This window comes from Dermatophagoides pteronyssinus, unplaced genomic scaffold (assembly GCF_027571235.1).
Source record: "Dermatophagoides pteronyssinus isolate colony J.1.1.1.1 unplaced genomic scaffold, Derpt_VIB-CSIC_2022.12 sq0008, whole genome shotgun sequence".
NCBI lineage: Eukaryota > Metazoa > Arthropoda > Arachnida > Sarcoptiformes > Pyroglyphidae > Dermatophagoides > Dermatophagoides pteronyssinus.
Window position 1 is genome coordinate 1,746,813 of NW_027461532.1, and position 24,962 is coordinate 1,771,774.

Below are 24,962 nucleotides of genomic sequence, written 5' to 3' on the forward strand. Positions count from 1 at the left end.
TTGACTATTTTGGGCAATGGTTTTTTTTCAGTGCAGTAATTTCAATGTTAATCGAAGGTCATCAACGTCCTTTTGAACGACCAACACCATTTACTGATGGTACAACATGATTAGCTCATGGTCATGTATACATTCTTTTTTTTTGTTCTTTTTTTTCTTTGTTCTTAATCTTTGAACCTGTTTTAAAAGGAATTTATTTGGCTGATAACTATAGATCAATGATAGGAAGAGTGATTTTTATAGAAAGTGACTTCATTGACATTAACCATCAACATTTATTAGATGATCATTTGGAAACTTGCACTCAAACGGTTAACATTCGAAAATTCCAGATTCAAAAAAAGGAAAAATGATGGAAAAATTTTCGCCATTCGATTATCAAACAATTTTCGATTTGTCTTCATTTAATTTTCATTTGGTCATTTTATTCATAATATTTGTTATATATCTTCTTTATAAATTCATTACTTTTACTGAAGTAATAATGGTAGGTATTTTTCATTAAAAAAAAGATTCATGATTCATGAATAATCTTATGTAGGATTCAAATAAAGTTATACCGGATAATGTACGAATATTGCCCGATCAACAACTACCACCATTGAATCCAAACGGTTGGATACCTATATTGGAATCAAGAAAATTGAAACTTAATCAGTTACAATCAATACTATGTTTTGGACGAGAATTGGTCGTTGTTCGTGCTCCAAGCAATCAGGTTTATATATTTGATGCATATTGTCCACATTTAGGAGCAAATCTAGCTATCGGTGGTATCATTGAACAGCGTCATGTCAAATGCAGTAAAAATGGTGAACATAAAAAAGAAGATTGTATCATTTGTCCATTCCATTCATGGGCATTCCGGATATCCGATGGTAATTGTGTGGATGTGCCGTATGAAGGTAAAAAAAATCGGGTAAATTGTAATCAGTGAATGGTGAATCTAATTACAGGTTGTTTTCAGATAATACTCCTAATGCTAAGCTTAAAATGTGGAAAAGTTTAGAAGTGAATGGCGTTATTTTTGTTTGGTATCATGTTGATGATGAGGAACCAGAATGGCAACCCGAAATTATTGATGAAATTGCGTCAGGAAAATGGCAATTTTATGGTCGAACTGAACATTATGCAAATTGTCATATGCAAGAAATACCGGAAAATGGTGCCGATGTTGCACATTTAAATCAAATTCATTCAAGTTCGGTGATTGGTTCTGGTAGTCTCGAAAATCGTCATAAATGGTTTGAACGAATTCTTAAACATGAATGGATTGCAAATTGGAGTCCATGTCCTGCTCCTAATCAACATATGTCAACTGTGGAAACTTTATCTATTAGTAAGATTTTTGGCTTCAAAATCTTTGAATTAAATTTCAATATACAACAAATCGGCCCTGCTTATGTCGAAATTCGTATAAAATGTAATCTTTTTACAGGAATGGAAGGTGTTTTGTTGCAGTTGGTCAAACCGATCGGACCGATGCGAAATTCAATCATTCATAATTTTTATTTTAATAATTCAATTATAAATTTTATTTTCTTTAAATTTCTCTTGTTTTCGATGGCTTCAATGGTAAATATTATTCATATTATTTGATTAGTAATTAATCTTAACATTACAGATTATGCGTGACATTAAAATCTGGAACCGGAAAGCATTTCTTCGACGACCATACTTAGGAAGATCGGAAAAATCAATCGTCAAATTTCGTCGATGGTTTAATCAATTCTATTCGAAAGACAATAAACAAAACATTGATCAAACACCAAATCAATGTGATTGGTGAAATTTTATTTTTATTTTTATTTTTTGCTGATTGTGCCATAAATTTTTTTTTCTCATATTTTGTTGCAAAATAAATAAAAATTTTTATCCAAAAAACGTTGATGAAACGTTTTTCTTGAATCGATGGATTCGTCCATCATTTTACCTTATTCTTTACAATAATGTTTTGGTCACATGTATGTGTATACATACAGACATGCATGTCTTGTCAATTTTTTTTTCAAGCAACAATTTGCAATTAATAAAAAACTTTTTTTTTCATAACCAAATCAATTGAATTTTTGTTTTGTTATTGACTATTTTGGTATTTTATTTAGTCATTCTATTAATTATTGATGGATTCAAATTCATGTTCGGAAATTGTACAGAAAAAACAGCAATCAAATTGTTCACATGTTCGAAATATTTGTGTTTTAGCTCATGTTGATCATGGTAATTATTATTGAAGATTTAGTTTTTATGTTTGAATTCTATATTCAATTTTTGTATGAAATAGGAAAAACTACATTGGTCGATTGTTTATTGGCCAGTAATCATATCATATCACAACGTATGGCCGGAAAATTACGTTATATGGATTCACGGCCAGATGAACAACAACGTGGCATCACAATGAAAAGTTCATCAATTTCGCTTGTTTATAAATGTAATTTTTATATTTTATATTTCATTGAATTTTTTTCCGTATTAAATATTATCATTATTTGAATAGATATGCCTTCTGATGCTAAAAATCATTTGATAAATGTTATTGATAGTCCGGGTCATGTGGATTTTTTCGGTGAAGTTTCCACTGCATTAAGAATATGTGATGGTTGTATTATTATCGTCGATGTTATTGAAGGTGTTTGTGCTCAAACACGTGCTGCATTACAACAAGCATGGTTAGCTCGTGTACGTCCTATTCTTGTCCTGAATAAAATAGATCGCCTGTTTGTTGAAAAAAAGCTATCATCATTAGATATTCATATACAGCTCACACAAACATTGGAACAAGTGAATGCATTCGTTGGAGAGCTGTTTGCATCCGAAGTGTTGGCCAAAATGAATGCCAATTTTGATGAGCAACAAAAATCATCTGATCAATCAGCTACAATGACGGCGACAACAGAGAAGCAAATATCAAAGAAAAAGATATTTTATGATTGGTCTTCTGGTCTAGATGATATTGATGATTCGGGTGTATATTTTTCACCAGAAAATGGAAACGTTTTATTTGCCAGTGCCATTGATGGTTGGGGTTTTACTATTGCCGATTTTGCTCGAATATTATCATCAAAATTAGGTTTCAGTGTTAATGCATTAACCAAAACATTGTGGGGTGATTATTATCTAAATGCTCGAGAAAAACGTATTCAGAAAGGTGCACAATCTAAAGCCAAAAAACCATTATTTGTTACATTTGTATTGGAAAATTTATCAAAAATTTATGAAAAATTTCTGATTGAACATGATAAATTGGAAATGATTAAAATGGCACTATCATTAGGTGTTACACTGGAAACACGTGATGTTGATCGTTCTGATCATCGTCAAGCATTAATGTTATTATTCAATCAATGGATACCATTATCACGTTCATTATTACGAATTGTCTGTGATATTGTACCGGCACCTTGTGATATTAATGAAGAACGAGTCGAACGTTTTATCACCGCTAATCAAACACGACGTTTTGATAGTTTACCATTGCAAACACAAATGTTAAAACAAGCATTTTTAGAATGTCGTCCACAACAATCGCCCGAAGATAATGTACCATTAATAGCATATGTAACGAAAATGTTTTCCTATCCAAAAGAATCACTGCCACAATTTCGTATCAAACCATTAACACATGAAGAGATTATAAAACGTCGTGAAGAAATGAAAATGAAACGTGAAGAGGAAAAATCGGAACATAAAGAAGAACAGAACCAGATTGAAAATATCGATGAAGAAAAAGAAAAGATAACATTTATTGGTTTTGCCCGAATATTTAGCGGAACATTAAGACGAAATGATTACGTATATGTTTTAGGACCAAAACATGATCCATCTCTTATTACAGAAGAAATGATTGAAGAAATTGATCGTTGTGAATTAACATTATCAAATCTTCGTTTTGATCAACATGTGACAAAAGTACAGATAAAAGAATTATATTTACTAATGGGTCGTGATCTAGAATCGGTGGATGAAGTTCATGCTGGTCATATTTGTGGTATCGGAAATCTACAATCACATGTTATAAAATCTGCAACATTATCATCAACTATTTATTGTCCATCATTTACTGATGATATTTCCAAAAGTATTCCAATATTACGTGTAGCTGTTGAGCCAAAAAATCCATGGGATTTATCTAAATTAACACAAGCATTAAGAATGTTAAATCAATCTGATCCTTGTGTTGATGTTAAAATACAGGAAACTGGTGAACATGTTATTATTACTACCGGTGAAGTACATCTTGAACGATGTATAGTTGATTTAGTTAATTTTCTTGGTGAAGATATTGAATTCAATATATCCGATCCGATTGTACCATTCCGTGAGACAATAATCGAACCACCTAAAGTGGATACACTTAATGAAGCACTTTCCGATCAGAAAACATTGATAACATCTGTAACATCGTCATCATCTTCATCTTCAGCAGCAGCAACAACAACAGCAAATAATGTTAGTAAAAAATCTTCCAAAATTATCGAACAAATGACACCGAATAAAAAATTTTTATTTCGAGTACGTGCAAAGCCATTGCCTGAAACGGTTGTTGAAACACTTGAAAAATCACGTGATATATTGATTCAAATGATGCAATTTCAACGAAAAAATGTTCTGACCAATACAAATACTTCGTATATGGATTCGAATGAAATATTTACGACTGATTTATGTGAAGCAATGAATGAATTACGTAAAAAACTTGAACAACAATTTAATGATGCTGGTGGTTGGCCAACTGATACAATTGATCGGATATGGTCATTGGGACCAAAATTTTATGGATCAAATCTATTGATTAATTGTTTAAAAGATTTTAATCATAAACAATGTTTTCCATCAAAATCTTTGCAACAACAACAACAACAACGTGAAGAATCATCGAATGATAATCGTTATACCTATGAAGATAGTTTTATCAATGGTTTTCAATTATGTACACAATCTGGTCCATTATGTGATGAACCAATGATGGGTGTTTGTTTTATTGTTGAAGAATGGAAATCGCTTGAATCTTTGGATGATAATGATAATGAAACAACAATGATTGATCCATTCGGTCCAATTAGTGGTCAGATAATGTCAACAGTAAAAGAAATTTGTCGTCGTGCATTTCAATCACAACCACAACGTCTTATGGCTGCTATGTTTTCCTGTATCATACAGATCGATAGCGATGCTTTGGGTAGGTTCAATTTTTTTTAAATTTTATTTGTTTTATTTTTCGAAAATAATGATTATATGTTTTATATAAGTATAAGAGAATAAGTTAATCGGGTTGATTTTTATTTACACACACACACATGATAAATTTTTGGATAAATTTTACCAAAATCCTTGTGTAGCTGTTGAATTGATGACAGCATAGGCTAATTCCCATGGAAATTCAGGAAATTCATTACCACCTTTTTCTAGATCAATTTCTAATGCAACTTTTTTTATCATTATTATTATTTGGTTTTGGTTGGAAAAAGAAAATAATTTTTTCAAAAAATGAATGAAATTATCAATTTAAAAAAAGAATAGTAATAAATACCTTTAGGATTATGTTTAGATTTTCGTATACCTTGATTACAAAGCATACCATATACACGAATACCAGGAAATCTTGCATATGGTGGATGTTTATGTGTAAATGGTCCTTCAAATGATGCCGAATCCGGACATTTACAAACAACAACAAAATGTGCTTTACCAGTACGTTCTGATTGTAATGCCATTATTGTCCAATCGGTTGGTGTTTTACATGGTTTTAAATTATGTAGATTTTCACATAATTTTACTTGTGTATATGCTTCTAAACTATTACGTTTTGTCTATCAATAATCGATTGATCAATCGATTTTTTTTTGGGATAAAGAAGTTGAATAATGAAAGTATGAGAAATATGAAAAGTATTTAAGAATTTTGAAATTACCTTAAATTCTTGTTTTCTAGATAGATCAATAATATGATCTTCATTTAATTCATTTAATTGTTCATCACAATTAAAATTTGAATCTCTTGAACAATCACAAAGACGTTGTGTATGATTAGATTTAACATAATGTGCTGAACAAACTTGTTGTGTTGCACATTCGGGTAAACGTTTTTTTGATTGCTGTTGTTGTTGTTGTTGTTGTTGTTGTTGTAACATTGATGAATGTGGATCAGCACTATTCAATAATGATAATTGATATGTTTCAGATAATTGATTCATTTTTGATGATATATATGGTGATGATGATGATTCTTGTTTTTCATAATCCATTTCATCAAGATTTGTTACATTTATAAATGTTATTAATGGACGTTTTGTTGTAAGCATTATACGTGATGGTGCTGTTGTTGAAAATGCATAATTAAATAATTTTGTTATGAAACCATTTGAATGTGATGATGATGATGATGATGATGATGATGATTGTAATGTTGATGAATTTTTTTGAATATTTGAACGATTAAAACTACCACTAATATTACTACTAATCATTGAAATATAATATGGTGAATTAGGATCATTTGTTTCATCGATAACACTTTGATTTATTGATGTTGATGATGATGATAATGGAATCACTGTTAATGTTGTTAATGGAATCGAAGTTTGACCTCGAATAGCTGTTGTTGATGATAATGATGAATGTTGTTGTTGTTGTTTTAGATTTTGTTCTTCAATAAATTCATTCCATTTTCCATAACGATTTATCTGTTGTTCTTGATGTTGTTGTTGTTGATTATTCATTTCAATAGCACGATCAAATAATGTTGTTAAAAATGTTTTCATTCGTCTTGACATTCCAGATGATGATCCTAATGCATGAATATCATTACGTTTAATCAAACCATTCGAAAAAAATGTTTTTCCGGCTACATTATCGATAGCAATAATCGATATAATCGATAGTATGGTCCAAATATTTTTCTTATTCGAACAAATTCTTATTCGATTCTTCATGATTATGATGATAATGATGGTTAATTTTTATTTATGATTTTAACGATATAACAACAAACTAACAAATGTTCAAAAAGCAAAATGTTGATGTTTACGAAAATACATTTACGATGTTCACGATGTGTAAAACAAAAATGTATTTTCTTTTTTTTACTTTACTTTTCTTCCAATACAGGACAAGGTTTATTTATAGCAATCCTTCGGTATCGTTGCTGTTGTCGAACAAGAACTAAAACACAGGTGTTCATTAGTTGAGAATGATATCAATGTCAAATTTATATGGTGACCTTGTACCATCATTTGGGTAATAAGAAAAAGAAAATTTTTTTATTTGTTGACAAACAAGAAATAATATTCTCTTTGGGACAACCGATGTTCATTGAATTAACATTCATTCATTTTTTCGCTGACCGCCTGTTTAACATTTTTGTTTTTTTTTTCAACATTAATTTTACATCTCTTTTTCTTTTTCTTCAATCTCACCGAAATCTGGTTTTCTCATCGACAAAAAAAATAAATTTGAAGTTAAAATTAATGATAATGTTGGCTATGTTTAATGATGATGATGTTGATAATGATAATAACGGTATCATATACATTTCACCCACCGCCACGACCACCATCCTAATCATCATCATCATCATCGACAATCATTTTTGACCGAGAGAAAATGACCAAGATTTTTTCTTTTCCACAGCCATTTATAAATCTCTCAATAAAAAAAAGAAAATCTCATCATTATTTTTAGCTACTAGAATTTCTTGTTCTTCGAACAAAATTATCATGATTTCGTTGATGTTGATGTTGATGATGATATTAATATATCCGGATAATTATGTTTGTTATTCGGTTATTCGATTCGGCTATTTACACACACACACACACACATATAATCATTGGTCTATATCCACAAATTTCTCTTCTATAGACTTTTCTTTTTTTTCCCATTCTTATTTGTCATTATTATTTATTGCCATTATTATTTTCCTGAATGATGATCAAAAAATTTAACAATGGCAAATTATCATCATTGAAAGATTTTTCTTCCCCATTCTTCTAAATCCATCCTTTCATTGAAAATTATAATGTTTTTTTTGACAGAATGAAAATATATATTCACATGATGATTACAATCAACATTGTATGATTATGATGAGAATAATGAAAATGGTAAATCTTTGATTCATTGATGATGATGATGAGAATGGTGGAAAAAAAACATATCATTTCGACCTAGATTCCCATTATTATAATCATCTTGATGATTATTATTTGTCCGAGAAAACAAAAAAATTAATCTTTTCTTCCCCCCCCCAATCACCCTTGATTGGCCAGAAAAAAAAAATTACCTTGACATTCAATTTGATGTTTTTGTTTTTTTTGAAAAATTATAATTCCTTGCGATCAAACCAGATGGCGTTCAATGATTCGTATATTTTTTTCCAGTTTTTTTATTTTTTTTAAAAAAAAGTTACAAAAATTTTTCTCATAAATTAATAACAGAAATTAATTAATTAATCAATTTACATAAAAATTAATTAATTAATTAATTAGAATAGCAAGAAAATAATAATAATAATAATAAGAAATAAGAAATAACAGGTTCAGAATTGATATTTTGTTTTTTGTGTGTTTGGTTCATCCAATTGTTTTTTTGATTCAATTTTTTTGTTTTTTTTTCGTTTTAATCATCATTATTGCAATGTTTGTTGTTATTATTGATTTTCCTTAGCGATATGATCAGCTTGAATCATTATTATTATTATTATCATCATCATTCCTGAAATGAAATAAGTAAAAATTTGATTAGAATTTTTTAAAGAAAAAATTTCATTTGTAAAAAATACATACCAATCATTTTGAATGATAGAATCATTGATTGGATAACAATAACCACTATATGTACGAATATTATCAATTGGATAATTTGTACCAATCATTATTGATGATGATATTGTTTGTCGATGATTATTTGGACATTCAAAACCATTCGAACATTGACATAATGTATTCATTGTAACCGATTCAACTGATGATTTTATTCCTTTACGTATTGTAAATAAACGACATGGTTCTTTACGTTTACAACGTAATTTCTAAAATAACAACAAAATGAAAAACGTAAAAGCAAGAAAAAACATTATTATTTAACAAACAAACAAAAAATTAATCCATTCGGATAAAATTCTTCACTATTTTATTACGTTATGGAAGAAGTTTTTCTGCCAAAAAAAACATTTTTCCCGCCATTTTCATGCATACCGGTGTGTGTGTGTGTTTGTTTGTTTACCGAATAGATTTACATGTTTGGTTATATTCTCAATACTTTTTTTTCTGATTTGAATTTTGTTTTGTCTGTTCAGTTACGTCAGATATAAAGTAACCGGAGAGAGAGAAAAAAAAGGTGAGGTCAAATTCTTGTTGTTTTTTTTCTCACTGTTTTCATAATTCCAAAATTAAACATTTTTTTTTCTCCAACCAGGTGTGTTTACACTTTTTTTTTCTTATTGGACATTACCATATGGTTAATACATTATGTACTTAAAAATACTGACAATCGCCATACACACCTCAGCAACAAATAAAACTAACACGTGTGATTTGTCTATTTTGTCTTTTGCAGATATATACAGATAAACAAACAAAACAAAACAAAACTTACCGTTTCAGGTGAACAAGCAAAATAATAACGATAACCTAATTCACCATTAGCCATTTTATAAACATGATGTTTTAAAATATATGCTTCACTATTTGTTGGACAAAGACATTTTATTTCTTGTTTAGTTATATTTTCATTATGATGATATGTTGATTCTTGTTGATGTTCCGGTTCTTTTACCGACGATGATGATGATGATGATCTGGTCGAAATAGTTGTAGTTATTGTCCATGTTATATCACGAAAATAACGACATGTTGGTAATTTTTTTGTAACAATTGGTTCACATAGCTAAATTTAGAAAATAAAAAATTTGGCTTTACAAATAACATTAACAACAACAACAAAATGATACATACTTTATATTGTTTATTTTTTTCAATTATCGTATAACCATCATTTGGATTTAATGATAATGAACATGGTGATTGTTCACGTCGACAACGACATGATTTCTGTATCCATGGTGTTGAATATGTATCGATTTTATTACAAACTTGATTCAATTCACATTCAGGCAGATCATTATCAGTTTTCATCTAAACATTTTGAAAAAAATACATTTAAAAAAATCAAATTTTGCACGTGTTTACTATATATCAGAATAGTATATGTTCATTTACTCAATTTGTGTGTAGGTTCTTGTTGACCAAATATAAAAATGCAAGTATTCTTTTTTTTTGAGTGTGTTTGTGTCTGTGTGTAGGATGTGATTGAAGATTTTCTTTCAAACAACATTTATTGCTTGTTTTTTTTGTTTCTTCGTTTTGGAACGTGCCGGCAACACACACACACACATCCGATTAGATCTGACTTTAAAGACTTTATTTGGATCGTTTTCGTTTCCAAAGATTTCTTTTCCAAAATTTATCTCTTGAATGAATACCGTTTTTTTTTTCGTTGTTGTCGTTATTCTCACTCTAAAATTTCATTTGTAGGCGCGCGTTTTTACATGAATTGTAACAGGAAATTTGTAGGAAAAAAAAAGTTCATTCAATAGTTTTTTTTGCTTCTTTCTATGGTCATATATCATCATATAACGCCATCAATGATGGACAAACGAAAAAAACTTTGTTGTTGGATCTTTGATGATTGGCGACCAATTAAGGAAATTTTTACAATTTGTTTATTTTAGTGATTTAAGAAAAGCAAAGCAATGCAAAAAAACTTTTCACTTTCTTGAATGATGTTTTAAGTTTTTTTTTGTTGTCTAATTTGTATAAAACTGTTTATTTGATTAAAAGCGTAGGCGTTCTCATTTTTTTTTTGTTGTTGTTGTTGTCAAGAAAACCATTGATTGAATGATTAATTATTAGATAATCGGTCTATTTCGACTTTAGTATATGACAATTGTTTTGTTTTCCAAAAAAAAATTATTAATCTTGTTGTTGATCTAATTAGTACAACAACAACAACAACAAAACGAGAGGAAAGAAGAATGGAAATTACTTAAAACAACTAACTACTACTGTAGCCGAACACCTGTCTTCCATTCTATTTATGGTCATTATGATGATTGTTGTAATCAGGATTTTGTTCTAGTTTTTTTTCACTGTTAGTTATTGATTGATTGATTTGATTTGATTCTTGTATTTATCATTTAATATTGATTGATAAACCAAGCCAGGTGTAAATAATACGTGTTTATAAATGATGATGACATAGATAAATTGGGTACATGTTTTTTTGGTACGTGCAACACACACCTGTCATACTTATTTTCTTTTTCTTTTTTCAGTATCTTGGCTGATTGTGGGAAAACTTTTTTGTTTGTTTGTGTGTTATTATTACATTTGACCTTTGAACCTTTTGAATACAAAAGTTTTTCCATTGAAAATTGCTTTGATTTTGGTTTCTTTTTCTTAAAAAAAAACATTTTTTAAAATTGAATGACATTTATCGATTTGAACAACCAACGAAACAAAACAAAAAAATTGATTGATTACATCGTTTATTGATGATGATGATGATGATTATGATGTTTCCTGTGTTTTTCACAATAAATTTCAAATGGAAAAAGAACAATTCAAATCAAATGGAAATGATCGATGTTGATGAATTGTTGTTGTATCATTGATTTTTTTCTTCTCTTCACTGATCTAAATAGAATCATTTTATAGAATGATTCGGATATATTTTTTTCCGAATGAACGAATCCTGTGCAGCTGTTTGTATTTTTTCACTTATAATCATATATCAATCAAATGATGATTGATATCTATAGATTTTTGTGATCGATTTATCATTTTTTGGAAAATTTTTTTTCACTCATTTTCTCTCCCCATTTATTATTCAACAAACAAGATAGTTTAGTCAATAGTTTTCGTTTGGTTTCAATGAAAATAGCCTACCTGCCTGAAGTTATACAAATCTTATTTTAAATTTAAATTTTTAAAAGTCAAAAATCGGATATATATGGTGTTTGTTTTTTTCTGAATGAAACCCTTTTTTTTTATCATTGATTCAATCAATAATCATCGATCGTATGCTAGACGACGCGGCTATTACGACTATGGTCTTTTTTGGTTATTATTTGATGATAATAATAATAATAATGACGCGTCGTCATTGGAAAATTTATTAGTATACTTTTTACCTTTTTTTTTCTTCACTTAAAATGTGTCGAAGGTCGATATATATGGTGACACACCGAATATTCAATCATTTTTTGTCTCGACTTTTGTCTTGTCTGGCTTGGTTTTTTTTTATTATTATTATCATTATTATTTTGTTGTTCTTTGACTGACTATTTCTTATTTACTTTTTCCTTTTAGCAAAAAATAAGTCAAAAAGTCAAATCTTGTTTTTCTTCATTATCGTGAAATGATGATGATGATTGATTCAGAATTTTGTAAGTTTTTAAAATTTGTTATTTTTACCAGAAAAAAAAAGAAAAAAACCAATCAATCGGGAATATTAGGAAGAAAATTTTGAATCAAAAGATTTTTTTGGTTAAATGAATGGGCGGCTGCAGCCACCGAGACCTTCTTATTATGACCGTGAGAGATTTTTTTTTCCATTTCTCGAGCACGTGTAAACTGTGCACGGGTTATTGGCGGTGATATTGGACCAAGAAGCAAAACCAAAGATGATTCTACCTTTCAGGTTATTTTATTGGTTTTTTCTCTCGTCTTCCATAGCCCCTCTATGATATATACTAAATCACCGAGAAGAAAAGATTTTCTTATTCAAATTTTCTTGGAAATCACATTATGATTGAATGAATGAACGAATGAATGGCTAAATTTGCATTTTGCAATTGTAAATGACATAAGGTTAGCCTTATACACTTAAACACTCCTTACCGATAGACTGTGTGTTCAAAAGAAAATGAAAATCTAAAGATTTTCATTTTCTTACTTTTTTTTCTTGGAATAAACTACCACCACCCATCATCATTATCATTGATGATTATGATGATGATGATCATCTATCGATCGTTCGATCGATGGGAGACAATTTGTTTTTAAATAGAGTAGGGTGAATGGTAATTTTTTTTGTTGTTGTTGTTGTTGAAAAACTTTAAAATTTATCTTCTGATTTTCGACTACAAAAATAAAACATCGAAATCAAAATTTTTTGAAATAAAAAATTCATTGTGAATTAGAAAATTCAAACCTGGGCCACCTGTCATTATCGTTTTTTTATTATTATTTGAAATCATTATTTTTTTCTTTGGTTGTTCTTTGACCTAATTGATCTTGGTCCTGTGCTTCTTTTAGAATGGTAGGGTCTTTCATTTTCTTTGAAGCCAAAACTTAAATTTTGAAGAAAATGAACACCTTGTGGTGTTTTTTTCTTCTTCTCTTTCTATCACTGGTTCTTCTGGTATAGTCGATGAACACTTGTTTTTTTTTCGATTATAAAAATCGTTTGAACATGCTGGTCGCCATATGTTATAATTTTGGTTTGAAGTCCATTTTAATGTTTCAACAAAATTTTCCCTTAAATAAAACACGTGTGTGTTTACTGTGTGTGTATGTATGTATTTGTCTAAGTTATACACACTGACCAATGGCTATTTTCATTCGTTATTCAAGAAAATAGCGGTTTTTTTTCTCGCTCTCTCTCTCTCTCTCTCTCTCTCTCTCTCTCTCTCACTTACTTTCTCCTATTTCTTTCTTAGACGATAAGTTTTCAATGAATGTTTGCTATCAATTTTTTTCCCATGTATTTTTGCTTGTTTACAGTAAAATTCTTAAACTAAAGAACAACAAGGTTGGAAATTTTGGCGCGCTTTTTTTCCCGTTCATTCATTCTTAGTTGCTTTTTTTTGTTGTTGTTCATTCACTGATATTATGGATGTTTTTTGTTTTTGTTTTTTAAGATTCGATACACTTACCCAATCTAATTCATAGATAATTTTTGCTTGAACACTTTCATTATTATTATTCGTTGTCGTTGTTGTTGTTGTTGATTGTTGATCGATTAATCTTGCCATACGTCCATGTTGACCATTTTTTGATGATTTTTTTCGATTTGATTCTTTATTATCAACCATCGAATGATGATGATCATAATATGTATGACGATGCCTTCGTCGTTGTCTGATTGAATTCATTTTTTGTCGAATCATTTGTTGTAATAATAATTGTGGAAATGATTGATTTGATTCAAAATTTTTTATTGTTTCATTTTGTTCATTTTGATTTTTATTTATTGTTGTTGTTTGTAATGGAAATCGATAATATTGATGACTGTTTTGTTGTTGTTTTTGTTGTTGTTTTAATCGATTATAAATTAATGGATTTGTTAATAATTTTAATTGCTGTACAATTGTAATTAGATTATTTGATTGATTTTGTTGTTGTTGTTGTTGTTGTTGATGATGATTATGATGATGATGACGATGATTATGTTGTTGTTGTTGTTGTTGTTGATCATTATGATCATTATGATCATTATGATAATTATTATATTGAGCCATACAATAAACATTTGTTGAACACATTGATATAATTAATAAAATTATAATCGATATTATTGATATAATTATAACAAAATTAAATTTATTTGTAGTTGTTGTCGTTGTTGTTGTCGTTGATGATGATTGTTGTTGTTGTTGTTGTTGTTTGCACTGTTGATTAAAATTATTCTTCGTCGTCATCATCATCATTTTAATCATATCACGTAATATTTTAAAATTGAAAAAATTTTGTTGATTATTATCGGATGCTTCGGCTGCTGTTGTCCTTTGTATATCGTCGGTATCGATAATTTGATCTGATTTGATATGTAATTGATAAATTAATTGTTGTTGATCATCATCGATATTTGTTGTTGTTGTTGATAATAATGACATTTTTGTTGTTTCCGATTCCATTTCGGTTATTGGTTAATTGATGTTCAAAGATGGAAGAAAAAAAAATTTCATTCATAAAATTCAATTCGGAAAAAATGAACACAGAAGAACAGAAAACATTCAGAAAAAATTTTCATTCATAAAAATTTCATTCTAAAAACTCTATGATCGACTATGACCAATTGACTGAATGTAATGAAATGAAATGAAGTTGAATCTTTTCATTGAAATAAAATCACCACCAACACCAACACCGATCATGGCCATCGTTTATTCTCCATAAATTTCTATGTTCGTAACAATTTTCCCTAAATAAAATTTTTAGCCACGACCATTGAATGTAAGAAAATAAAAAAAAATACAACAACGATCGACTATGATGATGATCATCATCAATGAAAAAAAATATGAATGAATGGAACACATGTTGCTTGTTCATGATGATGATTAGGCACCTCCTATTTTTATCTCCTTATATGTCTGCGTGTGTGTTTTGTACGTAAATAATGAAAATTTTGAAAAACTTTAATATCAATAAATGAATGAATGTAAAAAGAAAATTAGGATAATATTAGTGAGAAAAGAAAAAATTTGTATTGATTTTTGTAATAAATGATTTCCGATTGATTTGAATGTGATCAATGTTTTCGGGAAATTTTCTTTTCGTTAATTTTTGTTGGATAAATTTTCTTTACAAAAAACTTTTCCGTGTTTTGTTTCAAATTTGGATTCGATTTTCTTTCAAATTGTCGATCATCATCATCATCATCATCGATGGCTGACCTACCTAATTACTTACTTCCTTTCAATTTTTTTCTTCTCTCTCTCTCTCTCTCTCTCTCTCTCTCTCTCTCTCTCTCTCTCTCTCTCTCTCTCTCTCTCTCCCACTCTCTTTTGTAAAATTTCGGTTTCGTTTTCTTACGAAATTCATTCATCACAAAAGAAAAATTACGATTCAAAGATGATGATGTTGTTCATCGTATATTAGATGATGATGATGAACTTTGACCTTTTTCTTTTTGATTTCATTCATTCAAACGTAAAATATATCTCTTGTCTCTCCCACACAACCAGCCAGCGAGAAAAAACATTCATTCAATCAATTGAATTGAAATAGATAATAAAAAAAATATGAACATTTGATTGAATGAATGAACAAAAAAGGTCAGAAGTATGAATGATGATGATGATGATCAACGAAAGAAAGAATCATTTTCATTTTTCTTTGGGTTTTGGTCGATCATATAGCCTATCAACAGGAATCCAATTCAATTCAATTGAATGATCAGGATGATGTCTTTGTTGATCATTCTTAAAAGGGCGAATCTTTTTTTTCTTTTTTTTTTTTGTTGTTGAAAATTCTTTTATCATTTTTTTTCTTCTTCGATGATAAATATCGATATCGATTGTGTTCGGTTGAAAATATTCAAAATTCATTTTCGTTTTTTCCCTTTTTTGTTTATTTAAAAAAAATGACCTGTGGGCGTAGTATTTGTGTCATACCGGTCATGACCTTGTTTGGTTATCGGTACGCGATATGTGTGTGTTTGTGTGTTGACAAACAAATCTTTACATTCAAATGTTTTGTCGTTGATTAGATCATCATACATCTGGTTTGAGTTTTAGGTTATGTCAAATGGCAAAAAAAAATTTATGTAATCCAATTTTCTGTTTGTTTGTTTGTTTATCAGATTTTCTTATTTTTTTTTTTTTTTGTTGAAGAAAAATCTAATCTAAAACTTTGTTGATTTTATCAACGCCAAAGATCGACCACCATATAGACCATCAAAGATATTTATGGATCAAACAAGGGAAAAAATGGAAAAAAATACATCTGCCTCTGAATTTGATTAATTTGAGGGTTTTTTTAATTGAAAATATCTTGATTGTTTTTTTTCGAAAGAGAAGAAAACGAATCATTTTTTTGGATGATGACAACGACAGGAAGTAAAAACCAATTTGTCCTGTGTGTGTGTGTGTGTTTGGATTGTTGAAGACATCCAGAAATTATTTGACTTTTCTCACCAAACAAACCCAATATACCAATTTGGGTGAATCAACAAACACATTGTCTTCTGTGTATACACACACAAGGAAAATGAAAAAAAATAACATCAAATGATCCATTCATTCATTCATTCATCCATCCATATTTTTTTTTTGCTTGAAAAAAAACTATGGGAAAATTTTTTCGCTTTCAAGTGTCTTTTCAGTGTAGCAATTATCATTCATCAAACTAAGATAGATAGACAACAAAACAAAAACAATATTGCACTTGGAGTTCCGCTTCGATACATTTTATTTTTCTTGTTTTGTTTCGTTGTTGTCATCGACCATTTTTTTTGTTATTTATACGAATGTCATTTTCGTTTGTAAGATCATCATCAGATTGATTTCTTTGATGATCCATTGAATATCTCTTTGTTTTGATTGATTCTTATATGATCAACTGAAAAATGGGACAAAGAATTGTCACTTTTCTCTTCTATTCTCAATCGATTCTTGGTTAGTTTAGTTTAGGTTTTTTTTTCGTCTTTTTTGTTTATGTCATTTCTTTTTAGCTTTTGCCGACAACAACAACAACAATGATTATGATAATGATTACGACGATGATGACGACTTGTCGTCATCATAATCAACCAAAAAAAAAGAAACATGAAATATATCGTTAACGATAACTAAAATCCATCCAAACTAAAAAACGAAAAAAAAACAAATACCGCCATGAATCGGATCCATTTGGACATTTGAAGTGAAAAATGTTAATTTTTCTTCAATATACACATAGTGTAATAAAATTCTAACCCGAATTTCGCAAGTTTTTATTATTATTATCATTATTGTTGACTTGGCCTGAAATAAACCCATTCTTTTTTCTCTTTCTCTCAGATCTTAACATTTTTTTATTCTTTGATTTTTAAGTTTTTTCTTTTTTGTGAATTTTCTTTTCTTTCTTTTTGAGTAAATATAATAATAATAATGATAATTACCATTCTGGTTTCCGCCGGCATAGTTGTTGTTGTTATTTTATATTTTCGCTTTGTTTATCATTGAATCTGATTGATTTTTTTTATTTTTGGTTTGTTTAAAAAAATTTTCAGACAAACAAAAAACTTTAAAATATTTGTTTTATTTTCGTAGCCTTCTTTATGATTCTCTTTTTTTTCAAACCATCATCAAAAACAGCAATGATAAATGACGGTTGACATTGGAAATCTAGATCTTTGAAAAAAAACTTTATTGTAGACATTATATGGATGTTTAGATTCAAATAATGTTTATTTGTGTTATTTTTTTGTTTGTCTATGTTTATATGTTTCATTCATTCATTCAAAAAAATTTTTACGTTACGTTACGATTCGTTTGTATAAAATACATTCATTCATTCGCGATTGATCGATCGATCGATCGTTTTGGGTGATTTTTTTTCTGGAAATGAAAAGGAAACGTTTATAGTTTTTTTTCAATATTTTTGTGTGAAATTTCATGGATATTTAGACCAAAGAAAAACCAAAGAACAAGGTCAATATAGCTGAGGATTTTTTTGAAAGTTTTGATTCTCAATTTTGTTTTCTGGTTGATTGGCTGAAGACGACTCACACATTATGTAAGAAAATTTTCAGCCAAAAAAATTATTGAAAATTGAATTTGTTTATTTTCATTTCAATTTTTTTTCATTTCAATTTTTTTGTTTTGTTTTGAAATCGAGATCATCATCATCAATGATGAATGGAATGTTTGTAAACAGGATTCTTCAACTATTGTTGTTTATAGTTGAAAGAAAAATTTGAATTTATTCAAACAAAATAAAATCGTGACCACGAACGAAAAACGAAATCATTTATCTAAAGAATGTAAACCAAAATGAAAAAAAAAATTTCATCCGGTTTCGATTCAAATCAAGATGATCAAAATGATGATGATGATGATGATAAGACATTCATGGCGCGTGCTACATTCCATTGTCGATTTTTTTTTGGTTTGTAGTTTCGTTATCATTATCGGTTATCATCACCATTATGATTCGAATGTCATGTGTTTGTGTGTGTGTGTAATTCTACCTTTGGTTTTTTTCTTCAGTTCCGTTCGTGATGTTTTTTTTTCTACTCTAAGCCACATTGAAAGTTCAAAGTTCATTTTTTTTCAATTTCTTTTCGGCTTATTCATATTGTTGTTTTTTTTTCGTTATGAAATTCTTTTTGAAAAAATTTTTGAACAAAATTAATAAACCGAAAGAAAATCTTTGCCGCTGTCCCTCTGACAACCAACAGCAAAAAAACGATAATATTTTATTCGAGATTTTGGAAATTTGAAATCCAAAATAAATAAGAAAGAATCCAATTGATTGTCAACAAATGTTTTTTTAAAAAAACAAACCATATGCTGTAATCGAAAGTTTTTGTGTAACGAGAAAACATTTTTTACATTGATTTTTGATTATCATTTTTTATGTAATTTTTTTTTCGATTGTTCAAACGATTCCCACCATCAAACCATTTTGTTGTTGTCATTGGAATTAAAAGTTTTTTTTTGGGTAATAATCATAAATTTTCAAAACTTTCCTGATCCAAAATTTGGTTTGTTTGTTTGTTGAACAAGGAAGAAGAAACAACATAAAACACATAAAATGGTTACATAATTCATTTGGTTTATTGATTTTGGAACCATGAAATTTTCTTTTCTTTTCTTATTTTTCTCAAGTCAAAAAAATTTGTTATGTGGTTTTTTTTGCTGTAAAAATTTATTAGCTGTTTTTTTCTCTTTCTCAACTTGTATTCTTTTCTGAAACAAATTATTTTCAAAACAAACTTTTAATGTTTTTTTTTGTGTTATTTAAATTTGTTTTTTCTTAAAGGTAAAATGTATGCTGTAATTGGACGAAGAAATGGCCGTATATTACATGCCGATGTACAGGAAGGATCACAAATATTTACCGTTAATGCTATATTACCTGTTATTGAAAGTTTTAATTTTGTTAATGAAATACGTAAACAGACTAGTGGTAAAGCAATACCACAATTAACATTTAGCCATTGGGAGGTAAGTGTTTATCTATTTTTTTTTTCTTCAATATCTTTGATCTTTGATATCTGTGTAGGCGTTTATCAGAAGAGGGTGAAAAATAAAAAAAATCTGATACGTTTCCGTCACTAATAATCATGATTATCGATTAATTTTCTTTCGATATTTTTTTTCTATTGATCTTCCTCTCTCTCTCTCTTTCTCTCTCTCTCTCTCTCTCTCTCTCTCTCTCTCTCTCTCTCTCTCTCTCTCTCTCTCTCTCTCTCTCTCTCTCTCTCTCTCTCTCTCTCTCTCTATGTGTGTATTTTTTTTTCTTTATCTTGTTTCATAATGATTGGTTGATTTGAAATTCAATACGATCATCATCATCATCATCATCATCTACGACAACAACATCATCAATGTATGTTTGTATGTATGTAATCATCAACATCCGAATTTTTCAAATTCCATGCATACCAATCGATGAAAATGTTTTTTTAATCGAAGGTTGATGTTGTTGGTGATTATTATTATTATGTGAATAACAAGTGCCTCTCTTCATCAAAATGAAATGAAAAAAAAAATAATATTATTTCTAAGAACATTGTAAATGGAAAATAACCATTTGATGATTGATTCGATCGATGATGATCGGATTTTCTTTTGGAAAATGCATCTTGAATGTTTTTTTTTTTTTGGCCACCCTTCGAAAAGAAACTTTCCTGATAATTCACTATATATAAATGAATGAACTGAAATGATTGACTATTTTGTAAAAATAAAAAAAAGATTATTTCATCATTTTTTCCCCTCCATCGAAAGAATTACGTTTGTCGGCATTTTATTTTCTTCTGAATTTTTATGAATGAATCGAGTATTTTCGAAGAGAAGAAGAAAAATTTCATTCATTCAATTTCTCATCATCATCATCATCATAATCATCGTTGTAAATTTCATTCATACATTTCTCATCATCAAAACAACCATCAGGACATTTTTTTTTTTTGAATTCCTATTGATTTTTTTCTTCTCTCTCTCTTCATTTTCCAATCAGAGATAAATACCGCGACTATAAGATGAAAAGAAGGGACAGAGAGGGAAAGAAGAAGAAGAAGAAAATTCCATCAATGATCGTAAGATTTTACGCACACACACACAATTCTAATCGTGTGTATAAGTAGTATTTTTTTTGAATTCAAATTGATTAATGATTTAGAAGATTTGCTGATGATCATGATGATGATGACATGTGAAATGATGCGGCAATTGCAAAGCATCATTATTATTAAATATCCATTAATGTTGTTTTTTGATGGTAATTGATACTTAATACCGATGTTTATGATGATAATGATAATGATGGGTCATGACGATTCATTAATAGAAAAAAAATCTTTCGTAAAGTTTTTTCTTTTTAGTGAATGAAAAATACCATCATTTATTCCTTGAATCTCTGGTCAAATTTTTTCACCCAATTTTTTCTTGAAATTTTCAAATCTAAAAATTCAAGTTTTTATAAAAAATCATAAACGACACGTGTCATGTCAGTGTGTGTGGTGGTAATCATTTTTCCGGTCATTATTTGTCTTCACTTGTGAATTCTATGGTCAATTTCATTTTCATTTTATTCACTGGTCATTTATATGTATGTGGGTCCTTAATGAAAGGAATGAATGAATGATTGTCGGGCCACAACCTAGATTACCTCACTGTAATCGACATTGGCTGTCTAGTCTTTTTGCTATTAAGATTTGGAAGAAAAAAAAAGTTTTGCTGTTTTTTCAGAATCTGTTCATTGAGCTCTACCCAGGTTTTTTTGTTTCCATAATTCATTTCGTCGTTGTACACACACCAAACCCAGTTTTTTTGTTTGTTAAAATTCTGATGTTTTCAAGAATTTTTTGCTTTTTTAAAAACTTCAAAATAAGGCTAATATATATTGATTGTTGTTAGTCATTAGTCTGTTGTTTTGTTTTTCAACTACCTGAATTTTGTTTTGTTTTGTTTTGTTTAGTGGCTCGTTTCCGATTAGCTACACTGTTAAAAATGGTATGACTTTATAAGTTCATAAAGTGGAAGTGTGGACTTATAAGTTCACATTTTTCTTGTATGAAATTATAAACTCACATTATTTCTCGTATGGAGTTATAAAATCACAACGTTTTTCGTATGAGTTTAAAAATTCGAATTTTGGATTTTATTTGTAATTAAAAACTCATAATGTTTTTCGAATGGACTTATAATCTCACATGGTTTCTCGTATGAAGTTATAAACTCACAACGTTTTTCGTATGGAGTTATAAAATCACAACGTTTTTCGTATGACTTTAAAAATTCTAATTTTGGATTTAATTTTATTTTTTAAAATTAAAAACTCATAATGTTTTATGAATGGAGTTATAAACTCACATGGTTTTTCGTATGAAGTTATAAACTCATAACGTTTTTCGTATGAGTTTATAAGCTCACAATTCCTTAAAGTGAAGTTAAAAAATCACAATTTTGGATTTTATTTTATTTTTTCAAATTACAAACTCACAACGTTTTTCGTATGAGTTTATAAGTTCACAATTCCTTAAAGTGAAGTTATAAAATCACAATTTTGATTTTATTTTATTTTTTCAAATTACAAACTCACAACGTTTTTCGTATGAGTTTATAAGTTCACAATTCCTTAAAGTGAAGTTATAAAATCACAATTTTGATTTTATTTTATTTTTTCAAATTACAAACTCAAAAAAAATTGGATTTTTGGACTTGGAAAATTTTTTGAAAAATTTTGAATTCATGTGGAGGCGACGAGCGCCCTCATAATTGAAATTAGCTGTTAGGGTTCTGTTTTGATTATTTAAACTACTGTTCGATTAGTTGTTATTCATTATTTTTGTTAAGTGTGGTTCGTTTACAAAGTTTGGTTATCAGGTTTGCTCATTGAATATGATTGTTGTTTATGTCTAACTTGTTCCATGTTTTTCCTAATCTCATTGGTTTTGTTTTAAGTATTTTTTATCACTACCTACAATAACACCGAATCAAGCTAAGATTGAGAAAGAATGACATTTATGTTGGGGATGTTCGATTGCTATCTGTCTCAACTTCAATGCCGACAAGTGTCGAATGAATGCAAAGATTCTAATTTACTTTATTTGTCCATTTGATCACGAGGTCATAATCTATAAAGATGGATCGAACAATGAAAACCAAGTCGGGTTCTCTTTTCATGTTCCTGAGCCGATTTCTATTGATAAATTTCTATTAGCCTTGTTTAATAATTATAATAATTAATAATATATCTTTAAATGAAAAATAATTAAAAACTTCAATAATTTAATTTAATTTCACTTGCGCATCAAGATTTTTTTAATAAAAAAAAAAAAACGCTTGCGTATAGGGGTTTTTATTTTTATTTTAAAAACCTCACATTTTTTCTCGTATGAAGTTATAAACTCACAACGTTCTCGTATGAGTTTATAAGCTCACAATTCCTTAAAGTGAAGTTATAAGTTCATAAAGTGGAAGTGTGGACTTATAAGCTCACAATTCCTTAAAGTGAAGTTATAAGCTCACAATTCCTTAAAGTGAAGTTATAAGTTCATAAAGTGGAAGTGTGGACTTATAAGCTCACAATTCCTTAAAGTGAAGTTATAAGCTCACAATTCCTTAAAGTGAGTTTATATGTTCACTTGGTCTAATGTGAACTTATAAGTCCACACTTCCACTTTATGAACTTATAAAGTCATACCATTTTTAACAGTGTACCAACTTTCTGTTTTTAATTCGGATTTTTTTTTCTGTAGATAGGATTGGCCATTTTCTGGCTTTTTTTCATTGCATAATTTTTTTTTAGTTTTTCATTTGTTTACCACTTGAAAATATCATACACGTGTGGTTCGTGTGGCCCCAACCATTATTACACTATGTATGTGGTTAATTTACTCAAATTTTTTTTTCATATTGATTTTTGTTTGTTAATCGATTTTAGTGTCGTCGTTGTCGTTGTTGAGATTGAAAATTTTATCTCATTTAAGTGCACAGTGGGTTACACACACACACACACTTCAGCTATGTTTGATTATGAATATGAAAATAAAATATGACCAATATTGGAAACCTGTTGATTGACACACCTGTTCCGGTCTTCTGTTTTTTTTTCTTCATTGAAATGCTTCAGGGTTTAATTTTGTTGTTGCTGATGATGATTTTGTGGTTTTTTTTTCAAAAATAAAAATAAAATTTCCCTCTGGTTACTCAAGAATTTTATTTTTTCAAAATTGAATTTTTTTTTGTAACGAAAATTTTTATAATCAATTTTTTCTTTCTCTTTTTTCTGTTTCCACTTATAGGTAATCGATATTGATCCATTTTGGACACCAACAACCGAAGAAGAATATAAACTTTATGGTGAAAAAGCTGATACAGAAAATCGTTCATTACGTTATATGAATGCTGTACGTAGACGTAAAGGTTTACATGTTGAAGAAAAAATTGTTGAACATGCTGAAAAACAACGTACATTGACAAAGAATAAATGAAAAACAATCAACAAACACCAACAACAACAACCCACAACAACAACAACAACAGAATTTAATAATTTATATTACAAAAATAATTATTATTTATTAACAAATTTAATGATAATTATAATGAATTTTTTTGTTGTTATTGTTTTTTTTTTTTGAATATTCATTATCCTAATTATAATGAGAATGACGTCTGTTTTGTTTTATTTTTGTTTTTTTCTTTGTATTTGAATTTGAATAAAATATGAATAAAGAATTGGGGAAAAACGATTTTGGCCAAACAAAGTTGAAAATTTATTGTAAAATTATTTTGAAAATGTCTTTTCAAATTCAAATTTATTGATCGATATTTTCGCTCAACAAGGTATCGATTCCGATTTGAATCCGGTTTTTCTTCATTCCATATTTCCCTCATTCCATATCTTCACCACCATTGATTATGTTTAATATATGAATTGAATTTCCATGGTATTTTTGCCTAGATACCAGTGAATTTTTTTAAAAAAAACCAGATCACTAGATCCATTAATGACGATC

The 24,962-nt window shown here is 28.7% G+C and overlaps 4 protein-coding genes and 1 long non-coding RNA gene across 5 annotated transcripts; 3 read left to right on the top strand and 2 right to left on the bottom strand.

Annotated features, from left to right (window-relative positions):
• Nucleotides 1-25: 25 nt before the first annotated feature.
• Nucleotides 26-1,884, top strand: nvd (cholesterol 7-desaturase nvd). Its single transcript, XM_075821102.1, has 5 exons — nt 26-125; nt 190-487; nt 542-905; nt 968-1,575; nt 1,625-1,884. The coding sequence occupies exons 2-5, from the start codon at nt 350-352 to the stop codon at nt 1,787-1,789; spliced, it is 1,275 nt and encodes a 424-aa protein (XP_075677217.1). The 5' UTR covers nt 26-125; nt 190-349; the 3' UTR covers nt 1,790-1,884.
• Nucleotides 1,885-1,986: 102 nt separating this feature from the next.
• On the top strand, nt 1,987-24,718 carry LOC113795494 (elongation factor-like GTPase 1). Its single transcript, XM_027345678.2, has 5 exons — nt 1,987-2,220; nt 2,285-2,434; nt 2,501-5,182; nt 19,754-19,938; nt 24,246-24,718. Exons 1-5 carry the CDS (start codon nt 2,124-2,126, stop codon nt 24,432-24,434), a joined length of 3,303 nt encoding a protein of 1,100 aa, XP_027201479.2. The 5' UTR covers nt 1,987-2,123; the 3' UTR covers nt 24,435-24,718.
• Nucleotides 5,254-6,951, bottom strand: dsx-c73A (doublesex cognate 73A). The gene is made up of 3 exons (XM_027345682.2): nt 5,915-6,951; nt 5,534-5,813; nt 5,254-5,429 (listed from the first exon to the last, which is right to left on the bottom strand). The coding sequence occupies exons 1-3, from the start codon at nt 6,932-6,934 to the stop codon at nt 5,323-5,325; spliced, it is 1,407 nt and encodes a 468-aa protein (XP_027201483.2). The 5' UTR covers nt 6,935-6,951; the 3' UTR covers nt 5,254-5,322.
• aos (protein argos) lies at nt 8,368-15,172 on the bottom strand. The gene is made up of 5 exons (XM_027345689.2): nt 13,939-15,172; nt 9,956-10,135; nt 9,597-9,887; nt 8,786-9,030; nt 8,368-8,714 (listed from the first exon to the last, which is right to left on the bottom strand). Exons 1-5 carry the CDS (start codon nt 14,917-14,919, stop codon nt 8,675-8,677), a joined length of 1,737 nt encoding a protein of 578 aa, XP_027201490.2. The 5' UTR covers nt 14,920-15,172; the 3' UTR covers nt 8,368-8,674.
• LOC142645258 (uncharacterized) lies at nt 22,674-23,238 on the top strand. The gene is made up of 2 exons (XR_012846410.1): nt 22,674-22,824; nt 22,903-23,238. It is a non-coding gene; the product is annotated as an uncharacterized LOC142645258 (long non-coding RNA).
• Nucleotides 24,719-24,962: the final 244 nt, after the last annotated feature.

Excerpts from the sequence above, each read along its gene's own strand:
- nvd (XM_075821102.1), top strand. The coding sequence starts at position 350 with ATGATGGAAAAATTTTCGCCATTCGATTATCAAACAATTTTCGATTTG. Across the intron at positions 488-541 it reads CTTTTACTGAAGTAATAATG|GATTCAAATAAAGTTATACC; the intron begins GTAGGTATTTTT and ends AATCTTATGTAG. Across the intron at positions 1,576-1,624 it reads TGTTTTCGATGGCTTCAATG|ATTATGCGTGACATTAAAAT; the intron begins GTAAATATTATT and ends TTAACATTACAG.
- LOC113795494 (XM_027345678.2), top strand. The coding sequence starts at position 2,124 with ATGGATTCAAATTCATGTTCGGAAATTGTACAGAAAAAACAGCAATCA. Across the intron at positions 2,435-2,500 it reads AATTTCGCTTGTTTATAAAT|ATATGCCTTCTGATGCTAAA; the intron begins GTAATTTTTATA and ends TTATTTGAATAG. Across the intron at positions 5,183-19,753 it reads GATCGATAGCGATGCTTTGG|GTAAAATGTATGCTGTAATT; the intron begins GTAGGTTCAATT and ends TTTTTCTTAAAG.
- dsx-c73A (XM_027345682.2), bottom strand. The coding sequence starts at position 6,934 with ATGAAGAATCGAATAAGAATTTGTTCGAATAAGAAAAATATTTGGACC. Across the intron at positions 5,814-5,914 it reads CTAGAAAACAAGAATTTAAG|ACAAAACGTAATAGTTTAGA; the intron begins GTAATTTCAAAA and ends GATTATTGATAG. Across the intron at positions 5,430-5,533 it reads ATCTAAACATAATCCTAAAG|TTGCATTAGAAATTGATCTA; the intron begins GTATTTATTACT and ends TGATAAAAAAAG.
- aos (XM_027345689.2), bottom strand. The coding sequence starts at position 14,919 with ATGGAATCGGAAACAACAAAAATGTCATTATTATCAACAACAACAACA. Across the intron at positions 10,136-13,938 it reads TTATCTATGAATTAGATTGG|ATGAAAACTGATAATGATCT; the intron begins GTAAGTGTATCG and ends CAAAATGTTTAG. Across the intron at positions 9,888-9,955 it reads AAAAAAATAAACAATATAAA|CTATGTGAACCAATTGTTAC; the intron begins GTATGTATCATT and ends TTCTAAATTTAG.